Source organism: Wyeomyia smithii, chromosome 1 (assembly GCF_029784165.1).
Source record: "Wyeomyia smithii strain HCP4-BCI-WySm-NY-G18 chromosome 1, ASM2978416v1, whole genome shotgun sequence".
NCBI lineage: Eukaryota > Metazoa > Arthropoda > Insecta > Diptera > Culicidae > Wyeomyia > Wyeomyia smithii.
Window position 1 is genome coordinate 72,736,767 of NC_073694.1, and position 22,163 is coordinate 72,758,929.

At 41.7% G+C, this 22,163-nt stretch overlaps 3 protein-coding genes across 6 annotated transcripts in view; 1 reads left to right on the plus strand and 2 right to left on the minus strand.

The window, feature by feature from the left end:
- Positions 1–14,065, plus strand: part of LOC129728897 (carboxypeptidase N subunit 2-like) — a 60,143-nt gene extending 46,078 nt beyond the window's left edge. The window contains exons 1-4 of one of the 2 annotated variants that reach the window (XM_055688369.1): positions 4,274–4,625; positions 4,704–5,529; positions 5,593–5,762; positions 13,435–14,065. In XM_055688369.1, coding sequence (XP_055544344.1) covers positions 4,620–4,625; positions 4,704–5,529; positions 5,593–5,762; positions 13,435–13,965 — 1,533 coding nt within the window. In that variant the 5' untranslated portion in view covers positions 4,274–4,619 and the 3' untranslated portion in view covers positions 13,966–14,065. Of the gene's footprint in view, positions 1–4,273; positions 4,626–4,703; positions 5,530–5,592; positions 5,763–13,434 lie in introns of those variants that run through there. The other variant, XM_055687641.1, reaches the window with a different exon arrangement.
- The window catches only part of LOC129730816 (40S ribosomal protein SA), a 441,656-nt gene that overhangs the window by 196,000 nt on the left and 223,493 nt on the right, over positions 1–22,163 (minus strand). The window lies entirely within an intron of this gene.
- On the minus strand, positions 14,657–20,772 carry LOC129727081 (splicing factor 3B subunit 1). 2 transcript variants are annotated; one of them, XM_055684941.1, is made up of 7 exons: positions 20,669–20,772; positions 20,109–20,392; positions 19,919–20,045; positions 18,701–18,780; positions 18,438–18,641; positions 15,854–18,043; positions 14,657–15,787 (listed from the first exon to the last, which is right to left on the minus strand). In XM_055684941.1, exons 1-7 carry the CDS (start codon positions 20,694–20,696, stop codon positions 14,723–14,725), a joined length of 3,978 nt encoding a protein of 1,325 aa, XP_055540916.1. In that variant the 5' UTR covers positions 20,697–20,772; the 3' UTR covers positions 14,657–14,722. The 2 variants fall into 2 exon arrangements, with proteins under 2 accessions (XP_055540916.1, XP_055541762.1); XM_055685787.1 differs by lacking the exons at positions 20,109–20,392; positions 20,669–20,772 and having other exon boundaries at positions 18,993–20,041.

The window sequence follows — 22,163 nt, forward strand, 5'->3', positions numbered from 1 at the left end:
GAATACACTGTTGCCACGTGTTGTTGTGCTTCGGCAATAATGAATGAATACGAATGCAACGAAGTGATATTCAGCAGCCCTGCATATATCAAACGAAGTTGCATAAGTCGCCTAAATATCCTTAGGGTTCTTGGTGCCAAATTAAATCGAAGCGCACGCTCCACTATCCTAAAAGTGGGTTCATCTCTTATCACATCTAAATTACTTTTCGGTATCGGAATTACAAGTATGAATCTCGGAAAAATGGACAAAATATTGGGAACAACATATAATGAAATGATTCGTCGTTCCTCCGGAGCATTTAGGACCAGTCCGGTTACATCGGTAATAGCCGAAGCTGCTTGCTTGCCTTTTCGTATGTTAGTGATACAACGACTTTCCCAACTAGTAGCTCAACTACTCGTAAAAATGAAAAATGCAGAAAATCTCCCCATCGTTGAACGATCAGCCTAATTATTTAGAAGCACTACCGAATATACATTACCTTCCACAAGCAGTAACGAACGCTTAAGCGACCGGAAATGGTATAGCAAAGCACCACGAACCGATAACACCCTCAAACATTCAATCAGAGCAGGTACAGCTAGCTGCATTGTGATACCAAAATTTCAAGAGTTCATTACAACCCATTATCCATCACACAAACAAATTTTTACTGACGGTTCTAAAGACGGTTACACAACTGGTGCCGGAGTGGTGTCAGAGACAGTAAAAAACTGTTACCCTTTACCCGGAGCGTGCAGCATTTTCTCGGCCGAAGCATACGCACTCTGGAAAGCCACGGAAAATATTAAAGATGGCCACCCAACTTTAATACTCACTGACTCTGCTAGTTGCATCGACGCCATCAACGGGGGGCATTCGAATCACCCATGGATTCAAAAGGTGGAAACAGCTTACAAGAAGCATGATTTCACAATTTGTTGGATTCCAGGACATGCGGGAATTAACGGGAATGAAGAAGCCGACAAACTGGCAAACTTGGGACGAAAAGAACCACCTGTAGCTATGGCAATACCTGCCCAAGACACTGTGAGATTTGTTAAAGAAAAAATCTGGAACACCTGGGAAAAAACCTGGCAGCAGACACAACACCACTTAAAACGAATCAAAGGAAGCGTCGTTAAATATATAGATAGAAAGAATGCACCTGATCAACGAGTCTTAACTAGGCTCCGCATTAGCCACACTCGTCTCACACATTCCTATATAATAGATCACAATTTACCTCCAACGTGCAATACTTGCGGTGTACTTCTCACCGTTAAACATATTTTAGAAGAATGTAACAAATACGCTGATTGTCGGAAAAAGCACCTTAACGTAGGCGATAATATCGAAAAGATCTTATCTAATAACGAAGAGGAAGAGACCGGAGTAATCAATTTTTTAAAAGAAACCGAATTGTACAACCAAATATAACTATGTATTTCTTTAACTGATAGACGCGAATGCCATGTCAGTGGTAAAGCGTCTTAAATAAATAATAATAATAATGTTAATTTGACCCTTCCTTTCCGTCGCAGTCGTGGGGATGGAGAGGTAAACTCAGTCTTCAACAACAACGACTGTTACACCTCCTTCCTTGCAACATTCTTCGTTACCCTAACGATCGTAAGGACATGGCCGGCGCCGTTATCGATCCACACAAAGTGGTAACTACTGAATTGTTGTACACTGAAGATGGCAAACTACTCCCAAGTAGCCATCATGTGCAACTTCACTAGTAGTTCAGATCGATCTCGGAGGAGCAACTGCAAAATGTGCGGTCGTTCAAGCTCAAGCTCGGAAAATGAATTATGTTAATTTGATCATATATCTCAATCGGGCACGTTAAGAATTTTTCCCGAGCACTTAACGGTTAAAATCTTATTGCACCATTGGAGTTTGATTATTCTCAAGTGAGTTTAAATTGAAAAACAATCTTTAGGCTTAACATTCATGGAGAAAACCGTCTTACATTTCTACATCTAAATTTTTGACGTAGAACTACGTTTTTCTTTAGCCTACCACATAGGGATGTAAATAGAAAAACTATTAACGAAAAGGGGACGAAATATGTCCCTTTTTAAATGCTTATAAATCGGTTTGTTTTCAACCGATTTCCTTCATTTTTGCAGTAATTGTTTGGAAAATTATACACGCATCCACCCAAATGTAGAAAATTGTTGATTGATTATGCAAACTATTGTACTATTGATAATTGTCAAGCCTTGTTTAAACGAAAATTACGTCCTCTGATTGGTCGTTATATGATTGCTTCCCTAGCACGGTCGACAGAATCATATACCTTGCAATTGGAAACATGCTATTTGGCCTATATAAGAGCCTGTTTCAGCCGAAGCCGCTCATAATAGTTCTGGACAGCGACAAGTTGTCAACAGCAGTCGTCCTTCCTTAGCAGCAGCACTAACCCTGTAGTTGGTCACCACGTCTCAGGAGCAGCACGGTTCTTCTCAGCGTGTGTCGCCAGACTGCCATTATTCCCCCGTGTTAGGGCAGCATAAAGATCGTCATCACCAAATCCAATTTTGAACAGCAAAAATGCCTTTTTCAAGGCAAATAAACAAGTCATTGAAAGTTAATAATTTTTGACAACGTAAGCAAGCATTCTGTGCGGATTCTAGCAGTTACATCTGTCGCGGCCGTCTAATTTACAGAAGGTGAAATAGCTTCCACAGTGCATGTTGTCCGTGTATCCTAACTCCCCCACTGTTGGGGCAGCACAAAGGTTGCGATCAGCAACCGATTTTGAACAGCAAAATGCCTCTTTTCAAGGCAAATAAACAAGTAATTGAAGGGTGAAAATTTCCTAGCATCAACACAAGCAAACATTCTTCGCGGGATCTTAGCAATCAAATTCTGTTGTAGTTTATTTGGTTAATACCCCCACTACTGTTGGGACAGCACAAAGGCTGCGATCAACATAACCGATTTTGAATAACAAACTGCCCTGTTAGAACGCATTCACAAAGGCAGTTAATTCGAATATGCAGCGCTAATATGAAGTCGATTCAATCAATCAGTATTAACAGAATTTCGTCGTCTCCCAGCTGCCAAGTTGCAACATGATGCAACACGCAACAGCGAGCAAACGAAATCGCTTGATGTTACAAACCGCAATAAGATACGGGTTAAAATCGTTGCGTGTGTGAGAGCACAATCGGTGTTTATTCGCTGGAACCAAATATCGAATGCGAATTGTGGAATAATTCGTCTAAAGAATATTAGGGAATTAGACAACTTCTCAGAAAGGCGTGGCCTATAACGTAGCATCCTTCGGCTATAAAAGAGTGTTTCTGGGAAAACTAGCTACATTCATTAGTCGGAAGGTGAACTGGATGGACCGTCCACAACGTTGACAGCAGTAGCAGCAGATATCGGCACTCAGCAGTTGCAGTAACAGACCATAGCAGCGGGTCGCGCCTGTGGCTGCCTTCAAATTAAGCACTTGCCCTGTGGTTGGTCACCATATCTCAGGAGCAGCGCGGTTCTTCTCGCTTCTTAGCGTTATCGTCAGACTGCCGTTATTGCCCCACTACTGAGGCAGCATAAAGGTTGCCATCAGCAAATCCAATTTTGAGCAGCAAAATGCTTTTCTCAAGGCAAATAAACAAATATTTGAAATTTTTTGACAACTCAAGCGAGCAATCTGTGCTGGATAGTAGCAATTTAAATCTGTAGCAGCCGTCTAATTTACAGAATGTGAAACAGCTTTTACAGCTCGTGTTTTCAGTGTCTTTATTACCCCACTGTTGAGGCAGCACAAAGCAAGCATTAGTAGACTTTGACTCATTAATGAAACACCTACAACAATGCATTTGTTAATAGTGTGCGTAGTTCTACGTCAGTTATGCGGTCGTGTCTTGGATACAACCTCCTACTTTTTTTTTAACAAACGTTTTGGAATATTTAAACTTAAATTTAAAATAACAAAAACAACAGACCATTACTCTGCATGAATTCGTTTTGAAAAAAAGTCGTAACTCATGGGAAGAAAAGCACGCAAAACTTTTGAAACCTAATCAATCTGGCATAACTTTTATCAGTGAAAAAGGATTGTTCTTTTTTTCTGTAGGAAATAGTGATAAGCTTTCCACTACAGCTATTATGCCCTGCGAGACATTTTAAAAATATACGCAGGCCTTAGTAATTGATATTTCCTACACACTTTTCGTACAGAATTAAGATGTGACTATAAACAAGAATAACGGCAAATATTATGTCTTGATATTGTAGCTTCTACGGTTTTCTTCCTTTTGTAGGGTAAATTTAATCGCAGAAAACCCTTAGCCCTGACACGATATTTGTGGTGTTGCTTTTGTATACAAATTTTATCACCTCGGTTCACCTTTGATAACGGAACTGTGGCAGTCGCTGATTGTCTGTGCATTACTTAGCGAAGATTTCCCCCTACTTTACGTCCTACGTTAACTGATAACACAATTTTGCGATAAAGAACCACACTCGCTTCTACCGAACGTAGAAAACTGATGCAGTGCAATGAATGCTTCATTCAGCAAACATCCGTTTAAAACATACCTGGACATTTACCTTTGAAGAAGGGTCTTTTGAGTAACACAAGCTTCTGATTTGACTCACAGTCACCGAAATCCGCCATGAATGTGAGCTGTTATATTTCTTGGAATATTACTATTCAACAATATCGCATAACATTGGTTAATCTTTGGTTTTTATTTCAGATACCACTGCTGTTACTGCTGGTAGTGACCGCCACCAATCTATGTCACAGCCGCGAGGAAGGGCTCTTTGAACCAGTGGAAGGTATTTGCGATCGATGTTCCTGCGTTATTAGTAACCAAACCAACACCCAGCAGCACGATTATTCTCTGCTGGATTGTTCAACTAAAAACCTTCAACACATGTTGGTTAGCTGGCCAGATCCCTTCGATGGTTTGAAAGCCGGACAGGAGATTGTGTTTTCCCTCTCGGGAAATAATATCAACGTACTGCGACAACTACCGGCCACCGAGGCAGATTTGGTGTTCAGCTGCCGGCACTGCAATTTAAGTGAGCTGCATGGAGGAGTCTTTATCGATGCACCTAACGTGATCCGACTGGACCTAAGCTGGAACCACTTAACTGGGGAAGATCTTCGCCCGGACGTCTTCCGTGGTCGCTATGCAGAGCAAGTGTATGAATCGATAACTCTTGATGAGTTGGATCTGAGTTACAACATAATCGAGTATCTGGACGAATCGCTCTTCGAGCACATGGTTTATTTACGTAGGTTGTCGCTAGCTCACAATCCAATCGAGGAACTCACCGAAGGGACAGCGATTGCCATAGGATCGATACGTCAACTTGAGCATCTTGATCTCTCCTACACCGAGCTTGAGGACATTCCTGGCAGGGTGTTCGAGAAAATAAGCAATCTGAGAGAGTTACTGATTCATGGAAATCGTTTCACGACTGTTCCTGGGTCAGTGGCGCTACTGAAGCCAACTTTGATATCACTATACATCGGGGAAAATCCAATTCAGATGCTAAATGATGAAAGTTTTTTCGGTAGGAATGGGAGCTGGTAATACACGGTACTTCACAGTTTTATGTATTCATTTGAATTTACAGATCTTGATAAACTGACGCATTTGAACATCAGCGGAATGACTCAGTTGAAGGACATCGACATAGGAACTTTTAGTGGTTTGAAATCGCTAGAAGTTTTGACTTGCAGCAATAATCCCATGTTGAGCGAGTTTGATTTGAGCGATTTGAAGGGGTTAATGCGACTGCGACAGGTATGATAGATTTTGATTGAATAGTAATTTCATTTAATATGATCCTGCGCGAAAGATCAGTTCAAATTTCATTTGTGATTTTTGTACTTTTCGACGGAATAAAAGAACGAAACAAAGTGGAAATAATGCGCATAAACGTACCTGATGAGTAAATGGTTAGGCGTCGTACACAAATTACGTAGCGCAAAAAATCTAGATTTTAGACCCCCCCCTATGTAACAATAAGTAACGTTCAATATGACTCCCTCTCCCTAAAATTACGTAACGCTGAACAACCTGACCCCCCTCTAAATTTTCAATAATGAGCAAACATCACAGTTACATAACTGTTTCAACTTGCCCCCCTCCCTCCTACGTAACAATAAGTAACGTAGATTCAACCCCACCCCCACTTCATGCGTCACGTAATTTGTGTACGACGCCTTATATCCGAGTATCGTAGTGACTACCCTAGTAACAATATCGGGTTTATCAAAGGTTTATAGCGCTAAATGCAGCCAAAACAGCGCTATAAAACTTTGATAAAACCAATTTTGTTACTTGGGTAAGGTAGGGGTGTGAACAACTCAGTAGATGAGAAACTGCTCAAACAGCGACGTTTGTTTCGGAGCGCTCGCCTCCCGATAGGACTCAATAGAACTCTACAGTTACATTTTTTGGACCCGAACTCAACCAACCATTTGTATACAGAACAATTGCGGTGCTAGAAATGCGTAACACTAGCGAAGGAACCTCCTAAAATATATGGTCCAAAACTCGAGTGTATTTCAACAGTACGGTTGAGACTGTCATAGAATAGGACACGTCCAAATCCGTTCAGAGGACTTAAATGAATGAAGCGGTACCAACGACGCTGATCTTGAGCGCACTGCCGGGTAAAATCGAAACATGAATTGGGAGTAACAACACTGTAGAGATTGAGGTATCACTGTAAATCACTCGAACTCCTCGTTATGGTAAAACAGAAAATTAATTCTTCTTTAATTATGCAATAAAAGCAATGCAGATATTGAATGCGACCATTATCTTGTCATAAAGAAGCTTTGTAGCCGCAAGGATACAGAGCCCGCTTTGACGGGGTCATGGGTTCGAATCTTAGTAGTGGAATCAGGCCATTCGATGTTAAAGAACTTGAGTATGGGTTTATTCATACGAAAACTTCTCTCAAGACGGAAAACTCCGGTTCTCCGAGCGATTTCGGGTTTCTGAAAAACGGCCTAAAATGACCAAATACATGAAATTTCAGGACTAGGATAAAACCTGAAGGCCGCGGAAATCTACGGAACGCTTTAAAAACGGCTTTATCGGTTGAATCAGCAGCCGTTCTTTAGATTGAAACATAGAACAGACTGTTAAAAAAATTAAGAAGCATTGTTTAATTTAAATAAATTAAAAATTGTTTGCCCGCTTCCCGCGACGTTAAGCATATTTGACACAAACTGTATTAGGTACATATGAGACAACGATTTATTCTTAAAAAAAACAGACTACCACCTACTGCGTTATGTAATATTTGAATGGGCTCGTAGCAGGTCTGCTGCCCGTCCCGGTACCGGCCATATCGGCTTTAAATCGTCGAAAGGTAAACAGTAACATACCGCGATAAACTTTACAGGACATTTCTTGGTTTGAAATTTTCAGCAGGCATACTAGTAGCGGCAGTTAAAGTGGTGTGATCAACTATGATAAAACTGGTCGAAAACAGCGACAAAAAAAAGTTGCCCTAAAAAGATGAGATTGAGATGAGATTTTAATTACTCCTGTGTATTATGGCGCCTCTCGTAAATGCAGAAGTGCGTCAAAAGGCCGCAAAGTAATTATAAAAAGTAATCTTTGTTAGGGAAACCAAATTTCACAGGAATGCTCTTTCTCTTTTCTCTTTTGCTGCCCTGTTCGCAGCAGCAACTTGTCGTTTCACTTCACGGTTCATATCGTTGTCACATGTCACAAGCGTACCAAGATAAACGAATTCGTCAACCACTTCAAATTGTTCCCCATCTATCGCCACCTCAGCATCAACACCACGGGGACTCCCACGCTCTCTGCCAGCTACCATGTACTTCGTTTTGGCAGAGTTTATGACAATTCCCAATCTCGCTGCTTCTCTCTTAAAAGGTACGAAAGCCTCCTCCACAGCCTTACGGTTGATACCGGTGATATCGACGTCGTCCGCAAAACCAAGAAGCATGTGAGATTTCGTGATGATCGTACCGTTTCTTTCGACGTTTGCTCTTCGTACTGCACCCTCAAGAGCGATGTTAAACAGTAGGTTGGAGAGCGCATCCTTCTGCTTCAGTCCATCCAACGTTACGAACGCGGCTGATGTCTCACCAGCTATCCGAACGCACGATTTTGATCCCTCCAGTGTCATACGACTCAGCTTCATTAGTTTCGTAGGGAAACCGTGTTCCAGCATGATCTGCCACAGCTCGTTTCTTTTCACTGAGTCGTATGCCGCCCTGAAGTCCACAAACAGATGGTGAGTCGATAAGTTGTACTCCCGGAACTTATCGAGGATCTGTCGCAGGGTGAAAATTTGATCCGTTGTGAAACGCTCTTGTCGAAAACCAGCCTGTATTCGCCAACAAAGGATTCCGTTAGCGGTCTCAATCTGAAGAACAGGATACGGGAGAGCACTTTATATGCGGAGTTGTGCAACGTTATCCCTCGATAGTTGCCACAATCCAATCGATGGCCCTTCTTATAGATAGGGCATATGAGGCCTTCCAACCAGTCGTTCGGCATTTGTTCGTCCGCCCAGATTCTTAGTATTATCTGGTGGATCGCATAGTACAGCCGCCCGCTTCCCGCTTTTAGAAGTTCGGCCGGGATACCGTCCTTCCCAGCGGCCTTGCCGTTTTTCAGCTCACTAATCGCCTTTTTCACCTCCTTCTGTGTCGGTGGCTCCACAGCTTGTTCGTCACTCATAATCGTCATCCTGTTCCTGCTCTGCTCATCCGGCTCCTCACCGTTCAATAGCGCCTGAAAATGCTCCTTCCATCTGGCTGCAACAGTCGGTTTACCAGTAAGCAGGTTGCCGTCCTTGTCATTACACATGACCGGCACAGGGAAATTCCTGCTTCTGACTCTGTTGACAGTTCTATAGAATCTCCGCACGTCGTTTTCAGCATAGCTGTCCTCTGCGCTGGCGAGCACCTGCTCCTCGTACTCGCGCTTCTTCCGACGGTGGGTTCTATTTTCGGCAGCTCTTGTGAGCATGCGGCTCCTGGCACGGTTCTTCTCATCTGTCGCTCTCTGGCACTCAGCATCGAACCAGCCGTTAGGCTGTCTTCCACGCGTCGTACCTACCACCTCTCTCGCATTCGTTTCGATGGCGCCGTGAATACTGCTCCACAGCCCATTTATGTCTTCCACTCCTTCCTCCTGCTGTTCTGCGATCCGTTGATCCAGCTCTCTGACGTATTCTGCTGCCACGCCATCAGCTTTCAACCGCTGAATGTTGAAACGCGTCGTCCTCTCTTTGCGAGATTTCAGCACGTTCGACAACCGTGCGCGGATCTTACAAACGACGAGATAATGGTCAGAGTCAATGTTTGGTCCCCGAAAAGACCTAACATCAGTAACATCCGAAAAGTGCCGACCGTCAATCAGTACGTGATCGATCTGGGAGCAGGCTTCTCCATTTGGATGCCTCCAGGTGTTTTTCCGAATATTCAAACTTGGAAAATAGGAGCTACATATGGCCATTCCTGTGGCCGCGGCAAAGTTTCTCAGCCTCAGGCCGTTTTCATTGGTTGACGAGTGGAGGCTATGCCTTCCATTGACCGGGCGGAAGAATTCCTCCCTCCCAACCTGTGCGTTTGCGTCTCCGATGACGACTTTTACGTCGTGTTTTGGGCACTCGTCATAGATTCGCTCAAGCTTGTCATAGAACTCATCTTTGACTTTATCGGATTTGTCGTTTGTCAATGCGTAGGTGTTGATTAAACTGTAGTTGAAGAATTTGCCCTTAATCCTCAACACGCATATACGGTCATCTACGGGCCTCCACCGGATGACTCTTGTTTTCTGATTTCCCAGCACTACGAAACCGACGCCCCGTTCCGCTGCTTTGCCGCCACTGTAGTAGATGTGGTACTTGAAACAAGTGCGTGCAATAGGGTCTACTGCACGGAAATCCCTTTCTCCGGAATTTGGCCACCGAACCTCCTGAATCGCTGCGATTTCGACTCCCTGCCGCTGTAGTTTTCGAGCAAGCAAGCCAGCCCGCGCCGGTTCATTGAGAGATCGGACGTTCCAAGTACCCAATTTCCAATCGTTTACCTTAATCTTTTTCCGTGTTCGTAGCCTAGGTCTTTGCCGATTGATCCGTTTCGTATTTCTAAATTCGTTGTTCGTGGTTGATGAAAGGTTTCGGTATGCTACCTTACCAGGGTCGCGATACCTACATCCTGCTGATGGGGCTGCCATCTTAGGTGTAGCTGGCGGGATACAGCATTCCATAATTCAGCCGCCCGCTCCGGGTCAGACGCTGTTGTACGCCGCCCCTATGGGGATACAGCCGCGTACGACCCCCTTACCAGTCATCATACGACCATAGTTTCCACCGGGGTTGGTTACCCGATCTCCGCTAAGGTTACTCGTATTCCGGTCGGCACCACGCGGAGGTTGAGGTAGGAGTTGCTGGACAGAGGTGAAATGCCACATTAGGGTCTCAAGTTACACGTGTCCAGCCATTTGCCAACACAGGAATGCACAGTGGTTTAAAATAGCAATGTCGCGAACATAATTCTATAGTGCCTAAGTGCTTTACTTCAGGACTATAGTGTCTTCGAAGCAATTGTTTGTATTGAAATTGCCCACATGATGGTGCTATGCAACAATAGCCATAGCCTACTATGCAAAAAATAAAATTTCTAACTTTTTTTTTCTGCATGAAACAAAAAGTTTTCTTCGGCAAAGTTGTAGATAATTTCATTACAAACAACTTTGCTAACAAGACTTTTGCTTTATGTACTGTAGATTTTGAAAGAACTTAAGTTTCGTGTGACTATGTCCGTAAAATCTGTTTTTTGCTCCTAACTTTTTGGTTTGATTTTTTTTATAAACACACTGTTCTAGAGAATTTTGGGCCTTATCGTTCTTTAAAAATTCCATGTAAACACTATGCTGAAATTTCTTTTAGTTCAAAAGATAAAAGCAATATTAACAATAATTTACCCTATTTTCAACTGTGGATTAGAGAAAGTACACACTCACTGCCATTTTAAAGCTTCAGGTTAGTACTACAAAATGGTGGAAGAGTAACTCGTCCGACTCGTCACAATTTTGAGAAAGAGCGTTAAACATTTTCGTAGTTTTGCGTACTTTTCCTTCAGCGGGACGAGATATCTTCATAGTAATACGGTTTTGGACATTGTGTGTATGTATATATGATTGCGCATGTAAGTGTGTGCCTCTAAAATCGTATTAGAGGTGGGCAATCCGCTCACGAACTGATCTAAAGAGCTGGTTCTTCAAAGTGAGTGAGTGATCTATCGCTCTTTTTTAAAGAGCGGTAACTCACCCCTTACTTCAAGCAAAAAGCTGAAGCTGATTTTGTTGATCAGACACCGCAAGCGAGAGCCATATGAATGTTTTACACCCCAAGCGCAACGCGGCGTGCGACACTGCAATAGAACTCCCAGAAAATAGCTGCCTGCTCTCCTATGCATAGCCATCCACCCGCCGCGGGAATAAAAAATAAAATCTACTTGCCACAGTTCACACACAGCACACGGGCAGGCTAACGCCGGGACGCAAACGAAAAGTGGAACGAAAAGAGCGAAAGAACTGGTTCACTGATCTTTTGAATCTATGCAGACAACCCGCTCCCGAGCTGATCAGAAAATCAGTTCTTTAAAAGATCGAAATCTTCTGATCGCGAGCGGATTGCCTGCGAGCTGAACAAAAGAGCCATCGGAAGAACCAGTTCTTCTGAGAGCGAAAGATTTCGCTCTTTCAAAGAACTGAATCTTTTGATCAGCCTGCGAGCGGATTGCCAGATCAGTGAATCAATTCTTTCGTTCTTTTCGTTCCACATCCATTCGTGTGCGTACTCGGCGTTAGTCAAGCCGTGTACCTGTGTATGGACTGTTGCAAGTTGTTTTTGTTTGCATGCTCTTGCTGGCTGGGTGATGCTTGCTGGCTGGGAGTTCTATTGTAATTTTGCGCGCGACCTTGCGTTTGGCATATCGGGTGTAAAGCTTTCACCTGGCTCTCGCTTGCGGTGTCTGATAATTAGCTACATTGATAAAAACCAAAAATTATGCAGGACCGAAAAGAGCGAGTGAGCTGTTAAAAAGAACTAGTTCATTTTAGTGAGCGGAACCGCTCTGATCCGCTCACTATAGTGAACCATTTTTCCCACCTCTAAATCGTACATATGTGAAAAATGAGTGTATGTGTGATTCGTATTCAGATTCTAATTTCTAAATACTGCTAGGAATATGTAATAAATCTGGGTGATTGTGTGTGATATCGCAAAAAGCCATGCAGTGTGTGCATCGTCAGCAAGCGGTTGTGAAAACCAATAAGCAGGAGATAGAGACTAATACCAATTTGCTTTTTGCTTTTACACTCACATATGATATCAGAGAATACGATTATACCTATCAATGAAAATAGCAGCAGGTTATCGAACTACTTCGGTAGTGAAGTTTTCGGCAGGTTTTCTACAGCATTCTGAGTAATGCAAAACATATAACGATATTCTTACTTATAGATATCTATACTCACATAGACAGATATGCCCACACATACATTCACACACATACGTCCATAGAGACACACACTTACATATGCAATCATATATACCGTGTCCAAAACCGTGTTACTATGAAGATATCTCGTTCCGCTGAAGGAAGAGTACGCAAAACTACGAAAATGTTTAACGCTCTTTTTCAAAATCGTGACGAGTCGGACGAGTAACTCTTCCACTATTACGTAGTACTAACCTGAAGCTTCAAAATGACGGTGAGTGTGTCATTCCGGGCGTCCCTCTTTTTCTCTAATCCACAGTTGAAAATAGGGTAAATTATTGTTAATAATGCATTTATCTATTAAACCCAAAGGAATTTTAACATAGTGTTTCATGGAATTTTTAAAACATTATAAGGCCTAGAATTCTCTAGAACAGTGTGTTAATAAAAAAAATCAAACCAAAAAGTTAGAAGCAAAAAACAGATTTTACGGACATAGTCACACAAAACTTAAGTTCTTTCAAAATCTACAGTATATGAAGCAAAAGTCTTGTTAGTAAAGTTGTTTGTGATGAAATTATTTACAACTTTGCCGAAGACAACTTTTTGTTTCACGCAGAAACAAAAAAGTTAGAAATTTTATTTTTTGCATAGTAGGCTATGGCTATTGTTGCATAGCACCATCATGTGGGCAATTTCAATACAAACAATTGCTTCGAAGACACTATAGTCCTGAAGTAAAGCACTTAGGCACTATAGAATTGAGTTCGCGACATTGCTATTTGAAACCACTGTGGAATGGTTTAAAAGCTAGAATCTTTTTTTTTTTCAATTGAAGGACTAAGGCAAAATCTGTGTTTTACAGTGTAATTAATAACTTTAGAACTAATTATTTTTAAATGAATGCCAACAAACTCACGAATGCAATACAATTTTTAAACATGAAAAATAAAAATGTTACCTTCTTTCAGTTGGACCTTTCCAATTGCGGTCTACAGCACCTCAGCCTGGACGAAACAATCCCGGAACATGACGATAGCTCCGACATCGCCCACATCGAAGTGTTCCCCAAGCTGCGCTCGGTCCGCCTGGAAAGCAATCCATGGCACTGTGATTGTCAGTTGTACGAGTCGGTGGAGTCAATTCGACACATTCTGGAAAATGAGTTCGACACGGCTAGTTCGACAGAGGCCCGCTGCGAGACTCCAGCTGATTTGACAGCCCTTCCAATAACGGAGCTGGCCGAGAAATCCCTCTGCCGGGCACCACTGAAAAAAGTTCCTAAAATACCGATTTACGAACCACCGGCCTTTCTCCGGCCTCGCTCGATTGTCCTTTCCATTCTGTCGGTGGGAGTGGTACTGCTTATCGGTGCCATCATCGGTTTCATCATCGTTTGCATTAAACGAAAATTGAAAAATAGCGACTTTGGATTTACCTCCCCTGTTAGATACACAACAGTGCGAAACAGCACCACCTCGACGATTATGCAACAAGCTTGATTTATTTGGTTCTGCCATGCAGCTTTTTCCATCTAGTCTGATTTTAGTACGTAAATTATTGTTAAGTTCATAAATAAAAATATAATTTGTTTGAACCTTACTCTCTATGTAAATATGTGATGTGAAACCACCATCCGTTCAATACTCTCAATATCTGTGGTAGACTTGCAAATATTTGCGTGCTTTATGGGTATGTATTTTGTTGCACCAACTTTTGTGGACCATAAGGAACCTGGTTGGCGTTAACGCTATCTTCCAGTTTTCACTCAAACGGTATCCTGAATCCTAATGCTACCTTACCCTTATATTTCATTGGATATGCAGTTTGAAATTTGTCAAAAATCTCCATTTAATCTAATTCAATTAATTTTCCCAATATAAGTCGGTGTTATATTGTTGCCCACATTCTTCTCGTTGTCGTGAATGTAAATAACATGTCGGGTTCAGTCACCATGTAAATTTTTATTTATTAGGTTGTTCATTTCTTGTGTTGTTAATTATTTGTTCTTCGTTTTCAAATTCAATTATTTATTCATCGGTCTTCATTTTTATTACCTGCATTTCTTGCAAATTTAAATTCTTGATGTTGTTTTCTAGTCCCCTCATTTTCTCCTTTGGCATCGTGAATTTGTATTATATTGTTTTCAGTGATTGGTGAAAGGGGGATTCTTTCGTAATAATCTCTCTGATCTCAACGTGCTACAGATATTGTATTATGATATTTCAAGAATATGTGTTGTTCTTACTTAGTTCCATCTTAAAGGTTATAGTCCAGCTCATACCGGATGTAAGGATTCTGAGGGTCGTTCGTAATGCGAGGATAGCCCACGATAAGTGCATCCTGGGCGCCGATGTAAAGCGAATTGTAGATCTTCCAGTAAACATCTCTTACTTTGCGTGCTGGGTGAAACAGGCCTTGCAAGGTGTATTGCAAAATTTTGATCGGCCCAAGTGCGACCCGCAGACCTTCGACGGCATCCATGAAAGCCTGAACTAAATGCGGTGAAGTTTCGAAAATATTCGGCCAAACATAGTTGAGCAGATGAATCAGTGCATCCTCACAACCGAAACCGTAAACCCCCAATGCCATATGCTTGATTGCAGCACAAGCAGTCTGTCTGTGCACTAAATCTCGGTCCATTAGTGCATCCTCCAGCAGTGGACAAATGGCATAGATATAATCTTTACCCATCTCTCCGATGTACTCGAACAAAAATGATAGTGATTTCAAAACACCATTTTGAACATTCAACTCTGGTACACGATACTCGTTCATCAGCGCAGGTAAAACGGTAAACGGGCGACACGTTTCCGCTACGATGGCAATAGCGACCGTCGTACACACCCGGTTTTGTCGCTCCTGCACTTTCAGATTGTTTAAAAGTGTCGCCAGCACATCATGTGGACCAATCGCTTTTGCAATGTAACCAAAAGTGTTGACCGTTGCTCGCCGAATTGCTTTTTTGTGAGCTTTTAGTAATTCCAGAAGCTCGAAACAGATTCGCATCCATTCTCGAGCGGAAACATATTCTGGTCCACGATCGGCAATACGACCGACAAGATCAATACAATTTTCCTGTACCTTTTCGTGACGATTCTTCAGAATAGGGGTCAATCGCGGCAATAGATCCTTGATCGGTGGAGTCATCTTGGTCATACCGATTACATTGACAATAGCTTTCAACGCTCCCAATATAGAACCCAGCACTTCAGGGTACTCTTCTCCTAGATATTCGTACAGAACAACACCCAGATGACCCATCAATTTTTCTTCCTGGCAGGTTTTCATAACCACTGCAATACGGGAGATCAAATCGGCAGCCTGTAAGAAAAGTAAATAAAGAGAATAATTGAAAAATTATTATACTCCTCGAAGAGGTTTACTTACCTGCTGACGAACTTTAGCTGACTTGTTGTTCAATCGCCACAGGATTGTACCGCAAATCTGAGGCAAATAAGGTTTGACACGCTTGCTAAGCTGATTTACAATCGTACCAAATCCGTTCAACATAACCACATCCTCAGTCGTCTGCTCTTGGAACGCATATAGAATTCCATCGATCAACTGTTCTTCCAGTCGAGAGTCAATATCTGCCGCTCCGAGATTTCCCATTATCTTCTCGATGGTTTCCATCACCATTTTGCGATACTGCTCATTTTCATCCTTAAGATCGTCAACCACTCGATTGATGATTTCCGAAGCACCCACTTTATTCGCAATCTCGACCGTTGTATCCACAAGCTGCCGATAGTTACGTCTGTCCAATGCCATTCGATGATTCCAGAAATGTTTGAAAAAGTGTGGCAAGATTTCCTCCTTAATGTACTGCGCTTCTACACCGTCTGTTGCGCAGCACTGTTTAACGACTTTTAACACGATCTTTTTCATTTCTTCGTCCGGCGACTGGAATTCTCGGATCAGAATCAACATCACTTCTCGGGTGTAGTAATTGGCATATTCGGCGTCCATTAGCGGAATCAAGTAGCCGATGGCTTTCAAGAAAGCAGCCAAACCTTTTCCACGATGTGTTCGGATACCCTTCCATAGGGGTTTGAGAACGGAATCGAACGATTCGATACCGTACGGTGTGGCGGCTTCAGCAAGTGCAGCCAAAGCTAACGCAGTAATCGTTCGTACTTTCTGCTGTTCATCCACCAATCCGTGCTCAATAATTTCCACCAGGGATTTTAGATGTGGCAAAATGGCGCAACCCATCAAGATGGCGATTTGCTGTACAATTTTAATACCAGTATGACGAGCTTGCCAAGACTTCTTACTCTTGCATACAGCTTTCAGGAAAGGCAGCAGCGACGGGATGCCGAGGGCAGAGGCAACGACAGCGAAAGCACGGGCCGTGGTATTTCGTACGTACTCGTCGATATTGTCGATGTCAGGACGCATTGTTGAAATCATGGTTGCTAAACCAGCTGCCTTTGCTAAATTGGAAATGATTTCACGACCTTCCACTCGAGCATAGTAATCTTCATCGATTAACAGAGGTTCAATGACAACCAGAATTTTGTGGACATAAGGACGTACCAAATCGTCTAACTTGTATAGAATGCGATCGATAACCTTAACCAGCAAATGACGTTCTTGATCTTCGAGCGTAGGACTCATAAGCAGAGGGAGAATTTGATTGAACAAAGGTCCAGCTCCAAACTCTCTTGCTTTATCCGTAATTTGGCGCAGAGCAGCTTTTCTCATAGGCGGTGTGCCGTTCTTAATTTTCAGAAGCAGCTTCATGATTTTACGTTCCTTTTGTTCTTCCGGACTAAGCGCATCTTCATCCACTTCGACTAACAGCTTGTCAAAGTACTGTGCATCTTCTGGTTTCATAAATGGAAGGTTACCTTTAGGTTGATTATCGATAAATTTAGCACTTTTATCCTCGGCTTGAATGAAAAATCCGGCTGGTGTGCCTGCCATCGGTGTAGGTGTCGCAGTTAGTTTTCGTCCAGGTGTTCGAATCGGAATGTATCCCGCAGGAGGCGGCAATATTTTGTATCCAGGCGGGAACATTGCATCCAATTCTTCGTCGCTAAACGGCCGATTTCTTTCATCGATTTCTTTTTCCCAGCGGTATGCTTGCAGCTGTTCCGGTGTCATTGAAGCAAGATGACCGGGTGTTGGTGTAGCCATGGTCATCGCTTTGTGACCGATTGGAGTCGTCCCTCCGGGAGTCAGCAATGGAGTAGCATGGCCCGGGGTAGCATGTGGCGTTGGCGTCATTGCTATGGACGGTGTCATCGCCGACGGAGTCGCATTCGACGGTGTCTCATCCCAACGGGACCGTCGCTTAGACGCTGGTGTAGTGCTTTCCATAACGCTGTCTGTTGGTCCACGATCGGCACGCGGTGTTTCAGCCCATGAATGACCGGGCGTCTCACGTTCCGTTTTCGGTGTCTCATCCCAGCGGTTGCGACGGGTAGACTTTTCCGCTGGTGTTTCGCGTCCCGGAGTAGCTCCAGAGTGCGCCGGAGTTGCGTCCCAGATACGAACACTTGGAGTTGCCCCTGGCGTTTCGCTACCTTTATGACCAGGCGTCTCGTCCCACCGATGATCGGCAGGAGTTTTCTAGAAGCAAGAAAATATTAACGTTAGAGCAATTGTAGGGAGGAATCAATAACGAAAAAAGAACATAGACATTAAGCTTGCGCCAAACATTCTTAAACTTTCTAGAAAAAAATCTATTTTATATTTTTTGACATAGGACTACGTCCTTCTTTACTATATAGGGTACATTATTGATAATGGCTTTCATACAACTGTACAGAACACAATTTTTATGATGAATTAACAACGGAGGGTATTAATGCACTTTCGAAGTGCGAATATTAGAATGAGTTGAAAAAATGTTTGGTTTCATATCAAAATCATACCGAAAAATATCTTCACAACCTTCTTAGTTCTACATTAAACTTGTATATATGCGCTTACGCACAGACATTTCAACTTTTTCAATACATACTTCGGCGTCCCCCCATGTGGGGGTAGCAGGAACAGAGAGCTTTTTCGGAGGAACGAAGGATTCCTCCACGGTTTGATCCCATCGACCACGCTTTTTCGGTTCGGCTAATGGCATCTTACTCGTTGCGTCTCCATTACTGGCGCTGTTACTGCTGTTCACCTTCAGGGTACCATCTTTTGCCTTTTCCTGGATTTTCTTGCGAAGCTACAAATAAAAGAAATTTTTAAACCAAATCATAAAATGAAAAGCATCTATTTAATTACCTCAACTTCTTCCCCTTTAAGCATCTGTTCGCGCATTATCTCCGTATAGGAACGGGAGCCAATGTCTGGAGTTTTACCGCCTGGAAGACACCCAAATAAGCAAAGAACGAAAAAAGCATTGTTATTGATTGTGGAAATCAATCAGGCACCAGTTTTCATGATTGTTGTTAACTAGAATCTTCGAGACGTAACTTGAAATTAAGTAACTACTATTGGTACAGTTGAAATACAATCAATATAAAAGAAAAATCGGTGGTATAATTTCAAATTTCACCTCGGATGTGATACGTACGTGCTCCAGCCAGATCCTCTGTGCCCGGAACATTTTTTCTGCTCTGTCGCAAAATTAAATTTGTCTAATACTGTATAAACTATTGTTTAATTAAGGCTACAAGACGATGCAGAAAAATGTCCGCGGCATGGCTTTTATTGGTTTTTGGAGTATTTGAGAGAGGGTTCCTAAAAAAATCTCTGTGATTAATAGTTTTCTGTTTTCTGGTTGATAAACACACTCATTCGCCACTCGCACAACCTTTATTGCCCTTATTCAATAGGTACTGGCCTGTCTGGTTCGGCGACATGTGTGAAAGACTAAATTAAAACGAAACGCCAAACGAAACAAGCAAGTCTGAAATCGGGCTAATATTAACCTGATAAACTGAGAGCCTTCCTCATCGGCGGTCTCATACTGACACGGATGATGTCCGCAACCTGCGTGGTAAGTGGTTTACGTTAATAAAGAGATAGCACAATACTGGGATTCGAGTATAGTCAGAACTGGCGCAACAGAAGAAACAATGAGCGGTATTTGTCGAAAGTGATTTCTCCATAATTTGCGCTTACTATTTTCAGAACCTCATTGCCATCACCATTCATTCTATGAATCTTTGTTGATTCACGGCCATTCGAATGCTTTCTCACTCCAAAAAACTCAATTGATTTTTTAATGGTAACACAGAAGAACAATAGTTTAAGTTTCACTATAGTATCTATCGAACTTCTGGGTTACCACTATTGCTTTGAAACCACCACAAACTCGAACGCTATGTTCATTGTCTAATAGTTACAAATTGTAACCTTCAATACTAAGATTTCCTTCATGATGTGAATAATCATAACGATCTTTTTTGTAATGGCTTCTTTTGACAATTAAAATTAAACAAACTAACAATTACATAAATATCTAAAAACTAACTCGAAGAAGTATCAGGAACTTACCGTCAGCAAAAGGATCAATACGTTCCGGGGAAATAACCAAGCGTCGTCGCTTCTGTCGGTACTCATCCTCCTTTTCCCCAACCGTTGGCCGCCGCCTATCCGCGAAAGGGTCATAATCTTTATCCGGCTACATGTAAATTTGGGAATCAGTCACACACCATTATGAATAATTTACTCAATGTACAGTTACCTGAGCAACATCGTTCAATAAAGCAGCCGGAGCAGTATAACCTGGCGGCCTATCTCGGCCACCACCTCGTCCCATCGGAATCCCGTCATCCTCGTCGTCATCGACATCGTCGTTTGGCGCAATCGATGTAACGTAGCCCTCATACTTGCTTTTACCGCCGCCGCCGTCATACAGCTCACGGTCAAAATAACCACTTTCAAGTAATCCAACACCCTTATCCTTGGCCGCTTCTGCGCTAATTTCTTTTTTCTTCGACTGAATATCTCGGATTTGGGCCTCGATATCTGCAAGAAGCATAAGGTTTTCAGCCGTACAAACAAAATCATCTGAGTACAGAATAAACAAAATCTGTGTACAAAATGTGAGTGCGGAAAAGCAATATGGCTACATGACGTCCATGAAAATTTGCTGAATTTTTAAACGTTTAAAACGCAACATTTTTTACGAATGGTTTTATTTCCACACATCCCTATTATTCTACGAACTTATTGCTTGAGACAAACACATTTTGTAAACAAAAACCGGGGTTTAAAAACGACAAAATTGAATGTTTTATTTACCTTCGTGAGTTCGTGGAATATTCTCCATTTTTTTCAATTTTCTGCACTTTACGAGTTTGACAGCAAAAGTAAAAAAATAAAAAACATTATACACGCTCGTACAGTTTTACTCTAAGAGAAGTAATAGCTACTCTACTTTACGTTTTCGACCAAATCTCGCGCAAAACATGTAAAGGGTTAAAGAGCCAGAATTCGAACATTTAGTTAATGTTAAAACCAAGAAATCAAATCTTATTCTTTTAATAATTAGGTAAATCAACGGTGTTCATATAAAAACGAACTGAGGAAAATTGTCTGTTTATGTTTGAGGTTATGATGAAAATGTATAAATTTGAAAATTACCTAACAAAACAGCATCAAAATGTGTCACTGATAACATAAACTGTGCCCGCAGAGATTAAATCACAATTCAGAACTAAAAATCTAATGATTATATATTCTAGATTAATTTTATTTTTGCTTCTCAGTCTTTCATACGAGCATACATATTTAGTAACCTTCCGCCTTGGTTACAGATAAGTATTAAACAGATTATTTTTAAGTTCTCGTGAAATATTTATGGGCATGAAATCCATGACCTTTTTTGATACTTAGAAACATTTTTGGTTATTGAATAAAATGATGTTAATTCTCAGAGTATTCAGCGTATTTTAACGTAATAACAACTAAAAGTATCATTTTTGCTAGAATAATGTTTCGGTGTTATGGAATCCGAGAAAGCAAAAGCTTGATAAATGTTATTTTTCTTCAAAATTTTCAACCTGTAGTTGTCCGTCGATAGTGCGTTACAGCAAAGAGGAGAAGCAAATTTACAGTAAGCGATTGGGGAGCATTTCGCTAACCACGGTTACCATTTATCGATTAGTGATCCACAATTTTATCTTACATATATCAAATATAACTAGAACTAGTCATCTTTGCATATATTGAATATTGCTAATCTAAAGTTATAGGAAAAAAGAAAAATTTGTTCCATAAATATTTATTCTATCCGTTGGGATTGAAGTTGAGCAGAGCTAAACTGCCGCTATTCGCATAATAGTGATATGTAAAAGTTGCGAGTCCTGTGTAAATTTTGCGAAAATGGGTCCATTTCAGCATGTTTTTCAAGAATAGCCATTAAAAAAATGAGGTTTGATTCCCACAACCTCGATTTTAATGGCAACTCTTGTAGAGCATGCCAAAATGGACCCATTTCCGCAAAAAACAAAAAAACATAGGACTTTTACATAGGACTGTTATGCGAATAGCGGCAGTAAAGAACTTTAAAAAAATATGCAGAATGTTTACCGATGGCAGAGAATTTGAAAAAAAAAAGTTGCGTTTTTCCATGCAGCTTACCCCAATTCAGAGTCGCGCTAATACGTTTGTGTTAGTTATGTCTGTCTCGTTAATTAGAAAACAATTTTATCTGCTTCCATAGTTAGCTTTACGTAACAAAAATATAAAAAATACCGTGTAGAACATCAAACGACATTTTTACAAACTAACTAAA

Bases quoted from the DNA above. Each gene is read 5' to 3' on its own strand.
- LOC129727081 (XM_055684941.1), bottom strand. From the start codon at position 20,696: ATGGAGAATATTCCACGAACTCACGAAG. The intron at 18,044-18,437 runs GTATGTATTGAA...TCTTGCTTCTAG, and splicing joins CCACATGGGGGGACGCCGAA to AAAACTCCTGCCGATCATCG. The intron at 15,788-15,853 runs GTAAGTAAACCT...CTTTTCTTACAG, and splicing joins CAGCTAAAGTTCGTCAGCAG to GCTGCCGATTTGATCTCCCG.